Consider the following 17,261-nt stretch of genomic DNA (forward strand, 5'->3'; position numbering starts at 1 on the left):
TTCAAACCTTATTCTTCCTTACAAATACATGAAAGAAATTATATACCTAATCACACTCCAAACAACAGAAATTCAAACTAGAAAAACTGAACACCGAATTCCACAGCAATGTTACTTTTAAGGCTTTCCCCTACTTCATAGTCACGCAGGAGAAACTTAGTAAATGCTGTCCAATAACAGAAGACATCGGAAAGTGTAAACAATCTAACAGAAGTTCTTCAAGAACTTAAGAAACCATATACAACTGGCTTTCCTTATACTTGCTTTTTATTTTTCAATTTTTAAATATCCTCAGAGTAAGACTTTGTTCAGAAAACCGATAAGAGGCCCCCAGTATCCTCTGATACTTCCCTGCACAGGGTGTTCTTTCCTCTTGCTCCCAGGCAGCTCACCACAAGCATGCGTCCCCCTTGTGCTTGTTTTTATGTTACAGCTGGGTTTTTAGGTGTTTAAAATGTGGTTAGAGAAAAAAGGAAAAAGGGAAACTAAAAATAAGGGAAGCTAAAAGTGGCAATCCCATCCTTTAGAAGTAAAGTTCAAGGCTGAATTGGTTTTACAGAGGTGAGCTCAGTACTGACAAACAGCAGGAAACAGAGCTGAGCAGATTTAGAGGGGTCAGTGGGTGACAGTCATGATTCATTTTGCAAGAGGGCCCAATCCAATCTGAACGTGAGTGTTAGAGAATACAAAAATTCACTCTGAAGCTACCGTGCAAGCATATTATATGCTATTGAGTCTTACATAGCTCCCATTTTACAACTTTCTGATCCGCAAGATAATTTCTAGAAATACAACTTCACATATAATGAGCACCGACTACAGCAATACAATCTGTGACCCTCAAGTATCTCATCAGGAAAATGAGGATTTATAACAGTATCACTCTCCTCTGATCGGTGTGCACGCATATACATGCACAACACTCCCCTTTAGACTCATTCCGAACAGAAGTTGGGTCATACCCATCTCTTTTCTCTGGGTGCTCATTATTGCTCTTTCACGAGTGTTATCTTTGCTAAGAATTATCTTCCTCACGCAGCAGCCCCATTACTATCAAGGAGTATGATACAGTGCAAGGGTCCATACATTCTGGTGCCAGGTGGCTACTTAACCAGTCTGAGCATCTGTGAACTTCTCGATGCACTTGAAGTATCAGGTACATGGTAGGTGACTCCATTAAATCTGGCACCTGGCCCGACTGCACTGTACAGGGAAGGGCAGAATATTCCTGATTTGGTCTACCCACAGCCCTGCCTAGTAGACAGGAGTGTGAGGGTTTACATAATTCGTACCCGTAAGAGAACAGTTATACCTGATGCCTCTTACTGTAAGCTTACTATAACCTTTGTAAAGAGGCCACGTGCTTAACTTCCCTGAAATTCCCAGCACAAATTAGGCCAACTTAACTGATTCCAGTGATTCAGCCTCTTCAATCTCAAGGCCTTTTAGTTGACCCTCGGGTTGACAGCCTAACCCTTCCTGGGCTACCTCATACAGGAAGTACAATCCCACCCACAATGTCCCATGATGTTCTCCTGATTCCAGTGGCAACAAGAAGCAGCATATTTGCGGGGAGGCCAGAAAGGAAGTGATGGTGTTAAGAATATTCTGGTATCAAGCTTATATCCTCCAACCCAAGCTAACAGTGACTATGAGAATGGCAGCCAGCAGCCCACTGTATGTTTATTGTGGTCTGTTAAAGAAGTCCTTACCTTACCCTGAATTCCCAGTTGTGAACATCAAACATCCCTATTTGAGTCACTGAATTGTTCTATTCTCCAACGAACCTTTCAGCAACAAAATGTCCTAAGTTGTTACACTGAATTCTTTTATAATTCAATTACTTATTGATGCCAGAACGCTGAATTAAATTAATTAGGAGGCATGGCTTGAAAGTCATGCTCAATTTAACAGCAGATAAAGGGTCCACAGTGTTCTCACTATTAAGAAACTGCTTTCTTTCTATGCTGACTTTTTTGGGTTTTTTCTGACCTGTTGGCAGCGTCTTACGCTCAGCCCCACTACCATTTCATCCTCTTGGAGGTGTGATGGGAAACCATATGTTCATTTTTCCAGGCTATTCCCAGCTGAGTCATAATGAAGGAACTTAGGAAAACTGATGATCTCTCAAATAGCCTGCCTCAGACAGAAGTAATTACCAATAATAAGAGACATGGAGACAGTAAGATGATGAGAAATTATGAATGCTATCCAATAAGAAATGGGATGACAAGAAAACACTACAGGTAAATTCCTTCATATGGATTATAAAGCTCCATTATCCGAATTGCTTCACAGTGTCTGGAACAGAGCAGTGGTCACACGAACACAGGTGATGCAAGGAAGAATAAACGAAAAGGCCCAGCTCTGGCTTCCTGTGTGAAGAGGCCACCAGACGATACCAGGAAACCTTAGTCCTAGATGGCTTTCTCACAACACCCAGACCATTTTTAGACTACCTACTTAAAGGTCAACCAAGTTATGGCCACAAAGGCAATTTTAATAGTTGCTGAAACATAACAGAAGGCTGAATCCCATGCCAAAAAAAGTACATAATGTATTTAAAATCTAAATGAAAACTGAAAATTATCTGCATCACTGCACTTTTTCATAATCTGCAGTTTTGGTTTTTACTTAACAGAAGTCACAGACAGGGACAGAATTAGCTTTAACTATCATCAACAAATAGCCAAAAGAACCTTTCTAGACTGTAAGCTCCTAGAGGGCACGGGCGGTGTCTTTGAAACCTTGTCAGTGTTTACAGGGAATCAGCACACGTGAGCTGATGGTTCGAGTCCCCAAGAGCAACAGACAGCCACCTTTCAGTGGACTAGAAAAAAGCAAAAAAGCAATCAACTTGGAAACATGACCGAGAAAACGTTTGGATAGAGCACTGGGCGAATTCAAAAATTCATTTCACATTTACTGACTACCGTATGCCTGGCACTGTCCTGGGGCCGTGGAGTTTTGTGATTACGTAACACACAGGGTGCCTGCCATCCCGTAAGCTGGGACATTGAATGCCCAGATGGAGTTAAAACCATGGCGAATGACCTGAAGGAAATAATGCAGAGCTTACAAAGCACAAAATGCAATTTGGGGCGGCCGGGTTTAAGCAGAAGGTGGCAGGGTAGGCCTCTTTCCAAGGTGAGATCTAAAGTCGATACGGGCGGCCGGGGAAGCGCGGGGGAGCGCGCTCCGAGAGCAGGGCCCGGCGCTCGGCCGATGCCAGTGGGGCGGGGCGGGCCGGCGAGCGCTCCGCGCCACTGTTCACGTCGGAGGGGGTGGGGGGGGGCTCCTCACTCTCCCGCCAGCTCCCACACATCTCCGGTCCCGAGGCGGGTCGTTCCGTCCTTCAACTAGCCGGGTCCCCCAGAGCGGGCCCCGGGGCAGGGAGCCCAGTCGCGGTGGTGGGGAGGAAGGGCGCCCGGCCCCTCCGGCGCGGGGTAGTCACCTGAGTGGCTCAGCACTTCCCACTCGCCGGGCCCGCAGAAAATCGCGGCCAGGGCCGAGAGCTCTTCCCGCGCCGACTCCACCATGGCCACCCCGCCGCCGCTGCCGCCGCCGCCGCCCCTCCCCTTCCGCCCCCGCCGTCCCTCCCTCCATCGGCCCCGAGCGGTGCGGCTGGGCAGCCACTGGGGGGCGCCCCGCGCCTCTCCCGCGCGCTGGACCGCGAGGGGACGGCGGCGGTAGGAGTCCTGCCCACAAGCTCCTGCTGGTTGACTCGGGATGCGAGGCTCGGTCGTTCTGGGGGTACTTTTCCCGGAGGCCTGCGGCGATCGTGCAGCTCACCCGTTGCTTTCCTGACAGAGGGAGGAGGCCTCCCGGCAAAGCCCAAGATCTCCTAAATTTAGCCCAGGCTAAAGCTTTGAACGCCCACCATTCCCTCCCAGACTTGGCCTTAGGCTGCCTGGGTAGAGAACAGTCTGGGCGAAAGGAACTTTGGCGATTAGGGAGATAAAAACAAGCAGGAAAGTGACCAGCGGGGAGGTGAGCCCTCGTCCGGCTCAGAATTGAAGTAGGTGTTGGGGACATGAGAGGTAACAGAGCAGGTGAGACTCTGTCCGATGAAGCTTGCAGTGACCCTGGCAGCGTGGGACTCCCGGAAAAGGCCCCGGGGCAGTAACAACCCCAGATGCTGAGCTGTAACTGGCGCTGGGACTCTGGACCAGGGCTGGATTCCTGGGACCTCTTTCTCCCAACCCGGCAAAAGCAGAGGGCTGGACCTGCCGGTCCTGCCATTCTACGGATGTTACTGGGGTGGTCCTGGATAGGCCTCTTAACGTCTTCACCTTCCCCATTTGTCTCCTGCCTTTACAGAGGATAGCCCAGACTCCTTGGTCTTTGGGGTACAATCAAGTGTGTAAATGTAGCAATCGCTGGCTTTTCAGTATTATTCATTTTGTGATATTCGATGCTTACAAAACATGTGACTCTTAAAGCTTAATAATGTAATGATCATCCTTGAATCCAGCACCTCAGTTTAAGAATTTGAGCAATACCAGTAGGGTTTTAGAATTATCAATCCCTTTTGTTCCAGTTTTGATTTAGTGAACAAGAAGATTACGGTGATCCTCTGTGATAGTTCTATCAGTCAGCATGTTTGGTTTGTCCTTTTGTTTTTCCAAATAAGAATTTAAAATTTTGCAATGCCAAGAAGTAGCTGGTCTAGCTCTTGGAAGTTCCACAATTTTTGTTTGTATCAGAAATAACATTTTGTAAGATAAATCAGAGAATTTAGATGGCTACACAGTGACTCCTGTCACTGACCTACAGATGTCACAACAAAAGGGACTGGTTTTAAGATTCTGAATCCATGTTACCATCCTCAACATCATTACCACTGTTGCTAAAGAGGGATTTTAAAAAGGAAAGATGCTGACTTCCAAAAACAGAAAGGAAATCTAACCAGATAGACTGCGGGAGAAATGCATTTCACAGGATGCCCTGCCATGGGATTTCCGTGACCCCAAGTAATTAAGAGCACTGCCATGCACATAGTTGGAAAGTTTATTTAAACTCACAATTATCTCTGAGGTGGCCAATTTGTTTAATAATAATTTTTTAAATTTCTTTGAGTTATTTCCAAAATATCAGCAGTGCAGTAGGTTCATAACTAGTTTCTAAGGAGTTTGGTGAACAAAAGAATAAATTGTTAATTTAACATATCACTAAGTTATTTAATTTTAAAGTCTAATGTCAGTATTAAAATACAAATATTAGTTATTTGACTTATTAAAAGTGGTCTATAAAAAAATCAAATAGTTCATATCTTTTTTTTTAATTTCCCAAATTCAACGTAAGTGATATGAGTGAAGTAATGTGAACAGCAAGACTCCGGTTGTCAGAAATATTAGGAGACAATCAGGAAGGCTGCTGTCAGCTAGGATTCCATGAAATTTATGTAAGAGTACATCAATCTATTCAAAATTTTCTTGTCAATAGGTTTCTTCTTTGCTCTTCCTTTCTCTGTTGATTTCTTAACCTGCTTTTCATCCTCCATTTAGCATGTTTAAATAAAAAAGAAGTCGATGTGAATGTCTTTTAAATTGACACTATCCTAAGGCCCTGAAATCCCATGAATAAGTTTCTACTCTCTGACATTTGGAAATAATCATCACAGAGAAAGTATAATGTCAGCTTGATATTTCTCACACTATGAAAATATCAGCTACATGTCAAATATCTAAAGCCTACCTTAATGTAATAAATTTTCTTGTATTCACAGGCTACTGAAAATTCTAAATATTTAAATGTGGAATGAATGTCTAGACATGTGGATGAATGTCTAGTTAGATCACTGTCTCTTTCTCTGCCTCTCTCTCTGCCACTTCCTCTCCCTCAAACAGTGTATGGGTGGCTAGAATATTATTTATACATACAACTTTTCTAAATAGTTGTTTTCCCAAGACCATAAGGAGGAAAAGTTTTCAATCTTTCATCTCCAGTTAAAACCACTAGCCCAGGAGATAGTTCCTTTAACTTCTCTTGGAAAACACTTCTATTCACTTTATCGTGAGTAGTGTGTAGATCTAAATACTCACTCTGTATCTGAAATTTTAAGTCAAACCCCACTTGGGCATAGAAGTGGAACACACAATTTTAAGAGTATTAGGAGAGGGGCGCCTGGGCGGTTCAGTCAGTTGAGCGTCCAACTTCGGCCCAAGTCACGATCTTGTGGTTTGTGAGTTTGAGCTTTGCATCCGTCCCTCTGCTGTCCTTGTGGAATCTGCCTTGGATCCTGTCTCCCTCTCTCTCTGCCTCTCCCCACCTCTCAAAAATAAACATTAAAAAAAAAAAGAGTATTAGGAAAGGTTGGTTAAACGTTAGTATCATGTCAAAAAAGCTAAATACTGAAGTAATGAGACGTGGTAAGGAAAATGATCATAACTATAAGACAAGTAAAAATGCTTTTAAGAACCACCAAGAGGATTGTACACTTGAAACTAATATAACACTGTTAAGTTAACTAACTGGAATTAAAATAAAAACTTAAAAAGAGAGAGAGAAAGAACCACTTAAAGAACAAAAGAGGCATTAAATGCCAACATGCTAAATGAACCTGAACTTCAGTTAAGTTGTGCTACTGGTTTTGTCTAAAGAATTTCTGTATTTTTCTGTATTTACTTATTTCACAAAAAGTTCTTGGGCACACCTGGACTGTTGACTGGTCTGGCCCTAAGAGCTGAGTGTTTTGAAATATAGAGATGAAAGCAACGAACCTTGTTCTCAAAGACTTCAGTCTTCGGTTAGCTGGGTAAACACAATGAGCAACAATTACAGGTTCTTTCACCACATTTCCATATTGGTGCAAAGTTTAGTATCAATAGGTGAAAGCAATGGGTGTACCTCCCACAAGTTCCCAGAGGAGGAATATGTTTGTAACGCTTGGGAACACTGTAGGTTTCCAAAAGCACACAGAGTCAGTTGTGTTGATTGGCCATAGCTCTTTTCGTTCTGTTACAGTGTGAAAGTCAACAACTTTATTTTTCACCAAGATAACAAAATAAGAGCAAATAAAATCCATGAGAATTTGACAGTGACTCTTATACCATTTTGTGGCAAGATCTGCCTCTACCAGGTCCAGATAATCTGTACTTACTCCAAAAGATTGGTTACACTCTGCCTATGAAAAACACGCTTGATTCTTATGCATGAGTGATAGCAAAACAGTTCCAGCTTGCTTTGTGGGAAAACATCCACATGGCCCAGGTCCACAATGCCTTATCAATTTATAAAAACAAGTCTTCAGTACCATTAGGGTATTAGAGTTTGTATAGTTAAAATAACATCCAATACTTAACTTTGGCAATTACTGTAACTGGATTCCTCTTATTAATTATATTTTCTCACATTGTACTACCAATGTAGCCAGTTTTTATTATGAGGGAAAGGGGGGGGGGTAGTTTGGAGACTGTGTGACTTTTTAAAAATCCTTCCTTTCAGACTCATAAAGGGACTATAAATGAGGAAACTCTGCCATTTTGGCAAAATAGATTCTCTGTGGTTGAAAATTGAAAGAGGGAGGTAGATCAAAGAACCACATCTATGGGAAAATTAGACCTGGATTTCCTTTTTTTTTAAAAGTGGGGGACCTATAGGCAAAAGATGTATTAGATACAGAGAGAGGGAGGGGACAAGGGAATGAGGGAGAAAAAGAGGAGTGGGGGAGGAGCAAAGAGCTGGGAAATAGGAACACTTGAGAAGATGATACAAAAAGGATGATTTTTTATGAAGTAAAGAAGAACATGAGTTAAAATTTGGCTTTATTTCTAAAAGAAGAATATTGCTTCATCTGCTTTTTAAGCAACAGAGAGACCTGAAAACTTCATTTGGAAATAATATGCGGTCTGAGATTTGCTTCAAAATAATGTAGGAAGATGGGGAGAAGCTAGAGTGTGGATGTGGCTGAGTTGACCATAGATTAATAATTGGTGAGGCAGAGTTTTGGTGCAGAAGGATTCGGTATTTTATTCTGTCTACTCTTGTGTATTTTATATTCTCTACAATAACAGTTAATTTTTAAAATGTATTCAATAGAAAATATGTCAGATATTTGAGTTTTGCATACTGCTCATAAGGAAAAAAAGAACAGGAAAAAAAAGGGAGGAAATAGGAGGGAAGGGAAAAGAAAAGAAGATAACAGGTTCTAAAGTTCATACGTGTGTTCACATACATGTGTTCAACAAATGTATGGCTTAGGATTCATTCCTAAGAAAAAGCATAAAACCTGAAACTTCAGTGCCCTTATCAAGGGACAAGTGGTTTTGTCTTAAAGGTTCAAGAGGAGGGAGGCAGGCAGCGCTGGGGTACCCCGCAGCGTAGGGACCTACTGTCTTTCCCTTCGGTGGCCCTACCCTGCACAGCTTTGATCCCCGTGCATGCCGTGCTGTGCTGCAGGGCGGCCATCGGAACTCCAACCACCAAGTCTATATCTGGGCAGGAGAATAGGATTCTGTCCAATCTATTTGACTGGAATCTAGTTCCATGACCACTCCCAGCTAAAAGAGAGGCTGGAAAATGTCATTTTTACTGAGAGGCCATGTATCAGGCGAAAAGTAGAGGAAGAAATGAACCATTATTATTATTATTATTATTATTCCTTTCTTATTATGGAGAAAGGGAAAATATTGGGAGGCAGCTGGCAGTCCCCACCACATCAAGTGGAGTTTTAGTCAAGAGATTAAGTCGTCACACACATAATTTACCCTTTTTCCATCCCTTGACCGCGACCACCCCTCACTGTCTGTCTCATTGTCTCGTTTTATTTTTCCCATAACATTTACCATTATATGAAATCAACTTGTTTATTTGTTTACATGTGTCTCGTGGTTGCTCCACAGAAAACAGGATCAGTGCCCCACCAGCACCACCAAAGTGGTTCAGATGTACAAAGTGATGAGGACACACATGCACCAGGAGGGTCTGAAAGAGTTTATTGCTCACATGCTGAGGCTTTCTGGGAAGAGCAGGGCAATTCAAAATGGCCTAACTGAAGGCAGGGACAGATGGCTCTGCTGTTCACTGTGGTTAGGGGGTGGGTCCGGGGTTAGAATTCTCCTGTGCCTCCCTGGGGTTTCTGTGGCCTGAACAAGGGAGGGAGTGCCCAGACTTTCTTACCCACTTGTCTGGAGGTGGAACAGAAGAGAAAAGGGAGGGCTGGGGCTTGAAAGCTGTCAGCAGCCAGACATCAAAAACAGAGTCCGACCCGCTGATTGTCTGTCTCCATGAGAATTTTGATTTCCAGGAAGCTCAGGGCCTTATCAGTCTTGTTCACCTCTGTACCCTCCATGCCTAAAAGAGTGCCTAGCAAATTAGGAATTCAGTGAGTATTCGTGATACAAATAAGCTCACTGCAAAGTGTATAAACTCTTTATACAATTTCTTATTCAACAGAGTTATGGAGCACCTACTATATGCTAGTGACTTTAGGAGCTCTCAGGCATTCCCTGACTGAATAAGACACAGTCACTGTCCTCCAGAAGCTCCAAATCCAGTTTGGGAGAGGCACCAACCTTTCCTGGAACCAGGCGATAAGCGTCCTGCCAGGTAAACTGAGAGCTTTCAGAGAAGGCCGAGGAGTCCTGGTTTGGCCATTATGTTAGACATTCTCCAACATAGGCTACAAGGAGGAAAGTTGGAGTACAAAATGGCTGGAAGATAAAACTTTACTTTCATTCAGTAAGCATTTATTGAGCTCATTACGATGTGCCTAGTATTATGCCAGGTCCCACGGAAATGGTTTTTGACACAGACCTCTCAGAAGTTGTAGTGGAGTACAGGTGATAGGTTTTGAGAGGTAAGTCATTTGGTAATCTGCAGTCTGTTGAAATCATGGGAGTAGGTGAGATTCTCTGCTTGCATCTCAAGAATTTCATAATGACAGTGATGTATTTCCCAGCAATTGGAACAGAGAAGCATTGGTTTGCTAGTGTTTCTAACACAATCTGGATCAAGACAATAGTCCCTTTGTGGTAGGGTTTCTGTATTTCCCTACTGTTTTCACTTTTCTGTTTTGTTCTATTTTCTATGGAGAGACAAACCAAGTCAAGAAAGCAGGCAAAAAAAAATTCCTTTGTGGCACCTTTATCACTTGGAAGGGACCCTTTTAAGGGTCTCCCTTAGAAATACAAAAACAATCTTAGAATAGGAAGGTTGAGCTGGAATACCTGGTCTATTGTTTCAGATAAAAATCCTGCTATATTTATGTGATTCTCATTGCTGTTTGAAACCTTAATTGGCCAGTAATTTCTTCACTGATAGCTTCTTTAGTTTTAAAAGGAACTTTACACTTTAAGGAGAAGCATAGCCAGGGTTCCTACTATTGGGATCATATTACCAAATACTTCGTCCTGTCTCCTCTCTCTTTCTCATAAGATACTTTCCCACCTCTTTGCCTGGTAAATTCTTACTCATTCTTTACATCTGAATTGCACCCCTCCCTCTGAGTCTGAGTTGAGGGCCCACCACTTATCGTATTTACACACTTGCGAGACTGCATTGTAATTGCTCACGTGTCTGTAACTCCAGTAGAGTATGACTTTCATGAGATGAGTAATAGACACTGTGCTTGTCCTAGCTCTCTGGACAGTGATTGACTCTTTGCTGGGTGGACAACTTATGAGCCCTGACTCTGTCCAAAATTGTCTTCGGTTCTGGTCTGGCTATTCCACCTTTGGTTGTATCTCCAACATTGGCACAGTGGCTGGCATTAAAAGGCATGCAATGTTTGTGGAATAAACCAAGAATGAGTGAACCCAGAGTTAGAGTGTCAAAGTAAATAGACTGTAGTTCATTTTTTCTTATTACTTCTACTCCGATTCCCACCAGATTTTATTAGCCCTTGAGCATGTGAATAAACATCAACGATTAGGCAAGTAGATTATTACCTGTGTCTTTACTGGGATCACATTCAGAGTGATGAGGTAACGGGCAATTAAGAGTGGATTATTCCTACTAATACCCAACAGTTTCATACAGGAAAGTGAATGGGAGAACTATATTATCACCTTTATAGTAATTCTATGTTTGAGTAATAGTTTCCCACAGTTGCCACTTCACTTTATCATATGCAAAGAAAAAATAAATTTTAAAGTAATTATCACAGCTAATATACAATATAAAGCTTTGAGACTGCTGGGCTGTCTGGAATTCATAGGGTAGGTAAAACTATATAGTGTTTATGTCCTGAACTGAAATGGGACACTACATGGTACCTGATCCAGCCTGGCTAAAAATATATCATATTTCCACCTGTGTGTGTGACTAGGGTATGTATTTTATTTACTACTCAGTTAATATTAATCATTTAAAAAATAACAAAGTCACTTGAAGACAGGCTAGTTGTATATAACAACATAGATGTAGTAATTAAAATTAAGTTACTAAACAGATTTTTTACCCTATAACTCATGATCGCTTAAGAAGTTTCTTTTCTTTCTTTCTTTCTTTCTTTCTTTCTTTCTTTCTTTCTTTCTTTCTTTCTTTCTTTCTTTCTTTCTTTCTTTTCTTTCTTTCTTTCTTTCTTTCTTTCTTTCTTTCTTTCTTTCTCTTTCTTTCTTTCTTTCTTTCTTTCTTTCTTTCTTTCTTTTCTTTTCTTTTCTTTTCTTTTCTTTTCTTTTTCAACAATATTTTGTTGACCGTGATTTAAGTTAAAAGACCATGTTACGTTGAAGGGGACCAGAGCTAATGATTGGGGAGGGGCCCAGGGAACTTTTTTGTCATGATAGAAATGTTCTCTTTTTTTTTCTTTTTCTTTTTTAAGTTTATTTATTTATTTTGAGAGAGACAGAAACAGCACAAGTGGAGGAGGGGCAGAGAGAGGAAGAGAGAGAGAATCCCAAGCAGTGCAGCACCCAATGTGGGGCTCAAACCCACAAAGCTGCGAGATCATGACCCGAGCTGAAACCAAGAGTAGGACGCCCAACCGACCGAGCCACCCAGGTGCCCCAGAAATGTTCTATTTCTTGATTGGGGTGCTGGTTACATGAGTTTATGCCTTTTAACTGTACCTTTTTAGACCTATGCATTTTATTTTATATATAGTATATCTCAGTTTAAAAAAAAAAAGAGTACTGGGGGAAGAAGACAGGTTAGTAAGTTCATAATACTTTTTTAAGACTCTTTTTTTTTCCTGAATTTGAGCTGAGTATGCCCTCAACTTGAAAACCAAACGAAGTTGTTCTTTTAAAAATCTTTAAGCCTTGCTGCTGCTTGATCTTTATAAGAACAAATCATGACAAGAAAAAGCTGCAGGTTTCGAGTGTCTTCTATGGCACCAGCTTGTCTCCATGAGTAGGATGCTAATAGAACTGAAGAAAACCACTCCTGCACTTAGGGCAAGTTGTTTTTAGCCTAAACTTCAGCCTATCATTCCCTGTTGGTGTACAAAAAAGAAAATGTGATTGATAAAAGTACCCTTCATTTTATATGGACTAAAGAGGAATTATTCAAATATTTTTTAATGTGCTGAGCAAGCTCACTATTTCAAATAATTTTATAGAGACATTTTTTTCTAAGTGAGGGACCTGTAATGACATGGGCTATCTACCATTTGTACCTCAATTCTTAGATGCACATATTTTTCACATTTTAACAACTCTGAAGATGAGAATTTTAATACCACTGATGGCACTTTGCATTGGCTATTGGCCAGGCAGCCGACATCGATATGGCTTGCACATGCATTAATTTGGATGTTTTCCTTGATCCCACGATTTCTGACGAGATCATGAAAGCAGCAGTCTCAGAACTTGCAGAATGGCAGGATGGTATTAGCAATTTGGGAAAAACTCTAGAACACTAGTGTTAGTGGAAGTGACTTCTTTAAAAGAAATGCATCTCACTGATGCTCTTGATGGAATAAAGGATGATACATGTGGAAAAACACAAGCATGGATGCCTCTGACTTGATATGTTGATTCACAGTCATCAGACACAGAATGTGAAGGAGTTTCAGGAATATTTTAACCGTTTTTTTGCTTATAGTTTCCTTTTTATGTATGCACAATAGTGGTATTTGATAATGTGTCTAAATAGGTCTAAAAAAGCTTTCTCAAGAAGTATAAAGAAAAATTCTAAGTGATTAGAACGTGAGCTGTAGTATAGTTGGCGGCATATCTTATTTTTTAATGGTGCATAAAATAATGGCTTATCTTACAAGTGATGGCATCTTAGATGCCATTAAAGCTGATCTTTGCAACTTTTGTATGTTAGCTTTTCAGCCAGGGAGAGATGAAAGAGCAGGCAGGAAAGAATATTAAATCTATAACAATAATACTATTTATTGAGTAGCTACTATAGGCCAGTGTTACGCTAAGTGCCTTATGTATATCAATACATGTAATTCTCCCCAAAAAATCTGAGAGAGAGTTATTGCTGAACTGACTTCTGTCTGTTCAGAGCCATTAAATAGGTAAATTTGCAAAGCTGAATTTGAACTTAGTTTTGATTGACCCCCAAAGCTCTCGATCTTTGTATAGTAACTTCTTCGCCTACCTCTCCCCCATAACAGCACTCTAACTAGTCATTTTTTAAAAGTAATCTCTACACCCAGGGGCACCTGGGTGGTTCAGTCGGTTGAGCGTCCGACTTCAGCTCAGGTCATGATCTCTCTGTCTGTGAGTTCGAGCCCCGCGTCGGGCTTTGTGCTGACAGCTCGGAGCCTGGAGCCTGCTTCCGATTCTGTGTCTCCCTCTCTCTCTGCCCCTCTCCCGCTCATGCTCTGTCTCTCTCTCTGTGTCAAAAATAAATAAACATTAAAAAAAATTTTTTTTAATAAAAATAATCTCTACACCCAACATAGGGCTCAAACCTACAACCCTGAGATCAAGAGTCACATGCTCTATCAACTGAGCCGGCCAGGAGCCCCAGCACTCCAACTAGTCTTAAGGGTTAACTTGCTTCAAGTTTATGCACTCCTTGCTTGCTTGCACTCCTTGGTCTATAGCGGAACTAACTTCCCTTCCTTGAGATATGCAGACCACTGGCCTTGAGGAGTGAAGGACCAGACTTTGCCAGAAAATAAGGCCTGACTACATTTGTCTGACGACAGCTGTCATGGCTGCCACCAACTCTGTTCAGGGTCAGGTCAACATACAACTCACTGCCTGGACACCTGCTTCTCCTGCCAGTAGTCCCCCTCCCTTTTTCCATGCCTTCCCCCTTTAAAACCCTCTGGCTGGGGTGCTTGGGTGGCTTAGTCAGTTAAGTGCCTCCGACTCCTGATTTCAACTCAGGTCATGATCTCATGGTTCAGTTCATGAGTTCGAGCCCCACGTTGGGCTCTGCACTGACAGTGGGGAGCCTGCTTAGGATATTCTCCCCCCCGCCCCCTGCTCCCTCTCTCCCCTTTCTCAAAAATAAATAAATAAAACTTAAAAAAAAAAGCCTTCTGTCTTCCCCCAGACTGGGAATATTGTCTTGGTAACGTAAGTCCACTATCTTCTCAAGTTGCCAGCTTCCTGAATAAAACAACCTTTCCTTTTCCATCATCACTTCTCTCTCAAGTATTGATTTTGGAACCACAAGCACCCAAACCTGAGTTCAGAACCAGTTCTCTGTTCAGTTTGTAATTGTAGAGTAACACCCCTACTCCACCATCCCCAGAAGTTCCAAGTGGAAGCTTAAAGAAGAGAGAGAGAGAGAATGAGAGTCTAGCAGCATTCAGTTCTGTTCAGGCTGTTCTTGAAAACAAATTTATCTTGATTTGGCAATGCAGCTCTTCTTCGATTGTGTGAGATACCCCAGAATCCTAACATCCTTAACACCCTTTCTTTGTCTTAGCGGGTTCTTTTTGGGATTGTATCCCCTGCAACAGAAATCACACTACTGTAACAATTCACAGTTTTAATACATTTACACATTTTACTAATGATAATAAAATATTCCTTCTAACACACCTTCAACCCAAAGTCTGAGCCTTACCGACTTACTTGAGCCCGCATAGGAATGTTTCGGTTACAGCCCAAGCCCGCAGAGGCACCTGATTCTTATTGGACTTAAACTAGAGTAGTGCTCCCTTATCTGCAGTTTTGCTTCCCGCAGTTTCACTTACCTGGGTCAACCGCTGTGGACAAGCGATGATCCTCCTTCTGACGAATCATCAGGAGGTCAGTAGTCACCCCATCACCCGTCTAGGTCACTCATCTCACCGCATGTCCTCACGCAGGCATCTGGTCATCTCACATCATCAAAGGAAGGGTGAGTCCCACACAGCAAGGTATTTTGAGGGAGAGAGACCACATTCACATAACTTTTATTACAGTTATAGCATTATAATTGTTCTAGCATTATTGGCTTGTTAAATTTTTTTAATGTTTATTTATTTTTGAGAGAGAGAGAGAGAGAGAGAGTGTGTGTGTGTGAGAGAGAGAGAGAGAGAGAGAGAGAGAGAGAGCTGGGGAGGGGCAGAGAGAGAGGGAGACACAGAATCCAAAGCAGGCTCCAGGCTCTGAGCTGTGATCACAGAGCCTGACTCAGGGCTCAAACTCAAGCACCGTGAGATCATGACTTGAGCTGAAGTCAAAAGCTTAACTGACTGAGCCACTCAGGTGCCCCATATCATTATTGCTTTTAATCTCTTCTTGTACCTAATTTATAAATTAATTTTTTAAATTTTATTCTTTATTTTTAAAATTTACATCCAAATTAGTTAGCATATAGTGCAACAATGATTTCAGGAGTGGATTCCTTAATGCCCCTTACCCATTTAGCCCATCCCCCTTCCCACAACCCCTCCAGTAACCCTCAGTTTATTCTCCATATTTATGAGTCTCTTCTGTTTTGTCCCCCTCCCTGTTTTTATATTATTTTTGTTTCCTTTCCCTTATGTTCATCTGTTCTGTCTCTTAAAGTCCTCATATGAGTGAAGTCATATGATTTTTGTCTTTCTCTGACTAATTTCACTTAGCATAATACCCTCCAGTTCCATCCACGTAGTTGCAAATGGCAAGATTTCATTCTTTTTGATTGCTGAGTAATAGTCCACTGTATATATATATACCACATCTTCTTTATCCATTAATCCATCGATGGACCTTTGGGGTCTTTCCATACTTTGGCTATTATTGGTAGTGCTGCTATAAACATAGGGGTGCATGTGTCCCTTTGAAACAGCACACCCATGGATAAATGCCTAGTAGTGCAATTGCTGGGCCTAAATTAAATTTTATCATAGAAACGCCTGTGTGGGAAAAAACATGGTATATACAGGGTTCAGTGTTACCCATGTTTTCAGGTGTCTGCCCGCAGATAATGGGGGACCTCTGTATGCCTTAATCAGCACAGCGAGGGGTGGAGGAGGGAGCAGGGAAATCCAGCTCAAAGAACACAGGACCCCAAAAGGGCTCAGTTTCTCTCAGAGTAGCATTCTGTTTCACCACAAGCTCCTTAACTCTGAGAACTCAATTTCCCCAACTGTAAAAAAATGCAAATTAGAAGATGATTTCTAAGAACTTCTCTGGTTTTTAAAATTCTTGGCTCCTGCACCAATTAAAGACATCCAGATATTGCATGAGTCACACTATATGTAAGTAAATCGAGTGGCTTTCATGGCCAGTTCCACCCCCAATTTCTTTGATAATATGTATTTTTTTTAGTAGAATTCAGATTCAATATTTCAAGTGATATGCTTAACAAGATTAAACTAAGACAGTTATGCTCAGTGGTAAGAATTTTTTTAACTATAACATATTAATGGATGATATAGAAGAATAAAATGATGTTAAAAACCTTATCTCCAGGAACTATCTGAAGATACTTTTTTTTACCATAAGACTCGTGACTCATGGAAGGGAAACCGCCAAGTTCTGGAATGGTGCACTGATTTCTCATTCTTACCCCAGAATAGTGGCATACATCCTTGAAACGGAAGTCAGATCTTTAACGTTAGGCAATAAGAAGGAGGCTGAGTTGTCCTTGCTTTTCCATACGCACTATTGATTTCAAATTTTAATACCAAAACAGAGTAGATAATTACTTTTTTCCCCAAAACGATGACCTTTAAAAATATATATTAGTAAATGATTTACAATTATTAAAATGTGTGTATTCAATCTTAGGTAACCGATACAGTTTTACAAATAAAAAACTGAATGCTTTAGCCAAAATGTTGACTTGGAAAAACAAAACATGGAATGTGATTGGACAATTCTGATATTATTAAGTATTTCTTCCAAAAGCACTAGGAAATTTTTTACAACAGAAGTGGAATTGATTCAATAAACTGCCTTCAATTTACAATGTATTTGAGGAGAAACCCC

The 17,261-nt window shown here is 41.3% G+C and overlaps 1 protein-coding gene across 10 annotated transcripts in view; it reads right to left on the reverse strand.

Annotated features, from left to right (window-relative positions):
- RWDD3 (RWD domain containing 3) overlaps positions 1–15,716 on the reverse strand; it is a 90,758-nt gene extending 75,042 nt beyond the window's left edge. For 5 of the 10 annotated variants that reach the window (XR_009257927.1, XR_009257926.1, XM_058716476.1 and 2 more), the window contains exon 1: positions 3,455–3,591. Coding sequence is in view for 6 of the 10 variants with exons in the window: in XM_058716476.1 (XP_058572459.1) it covers positions 3,455–3,539 (85 nt within the window). In the remaining 4 variants the exon portion in view is untranslated. Of the gene's footprint in view, positions 1–3,454; positions 4,462–15,055 lie in introns of those variants that run through there. The other 5 variants (XR_009257929.1, XR_009257928.1, XM_058716472.1 and 2 more) reach the window with 3 other exon arrangements.
- Positions 15,717–17,261: the final 1,545 nt, after the last annotated feature.

Source organism: Neofelis nebulosa, chromosome 2, assembly GCF_028018385.1.
Source record: "Neofelis nebulosa isolate mNeoNeb1 chromosome 2, mNeoNeb1.pri, whole genome shotgun sequence".
Classification (NCBI taxonomy): Eukaryota; Metazoa; Chordata; class Mammalia; order Carnivora; family Felidae; genus Neofelis; species Neofelis nebulosa.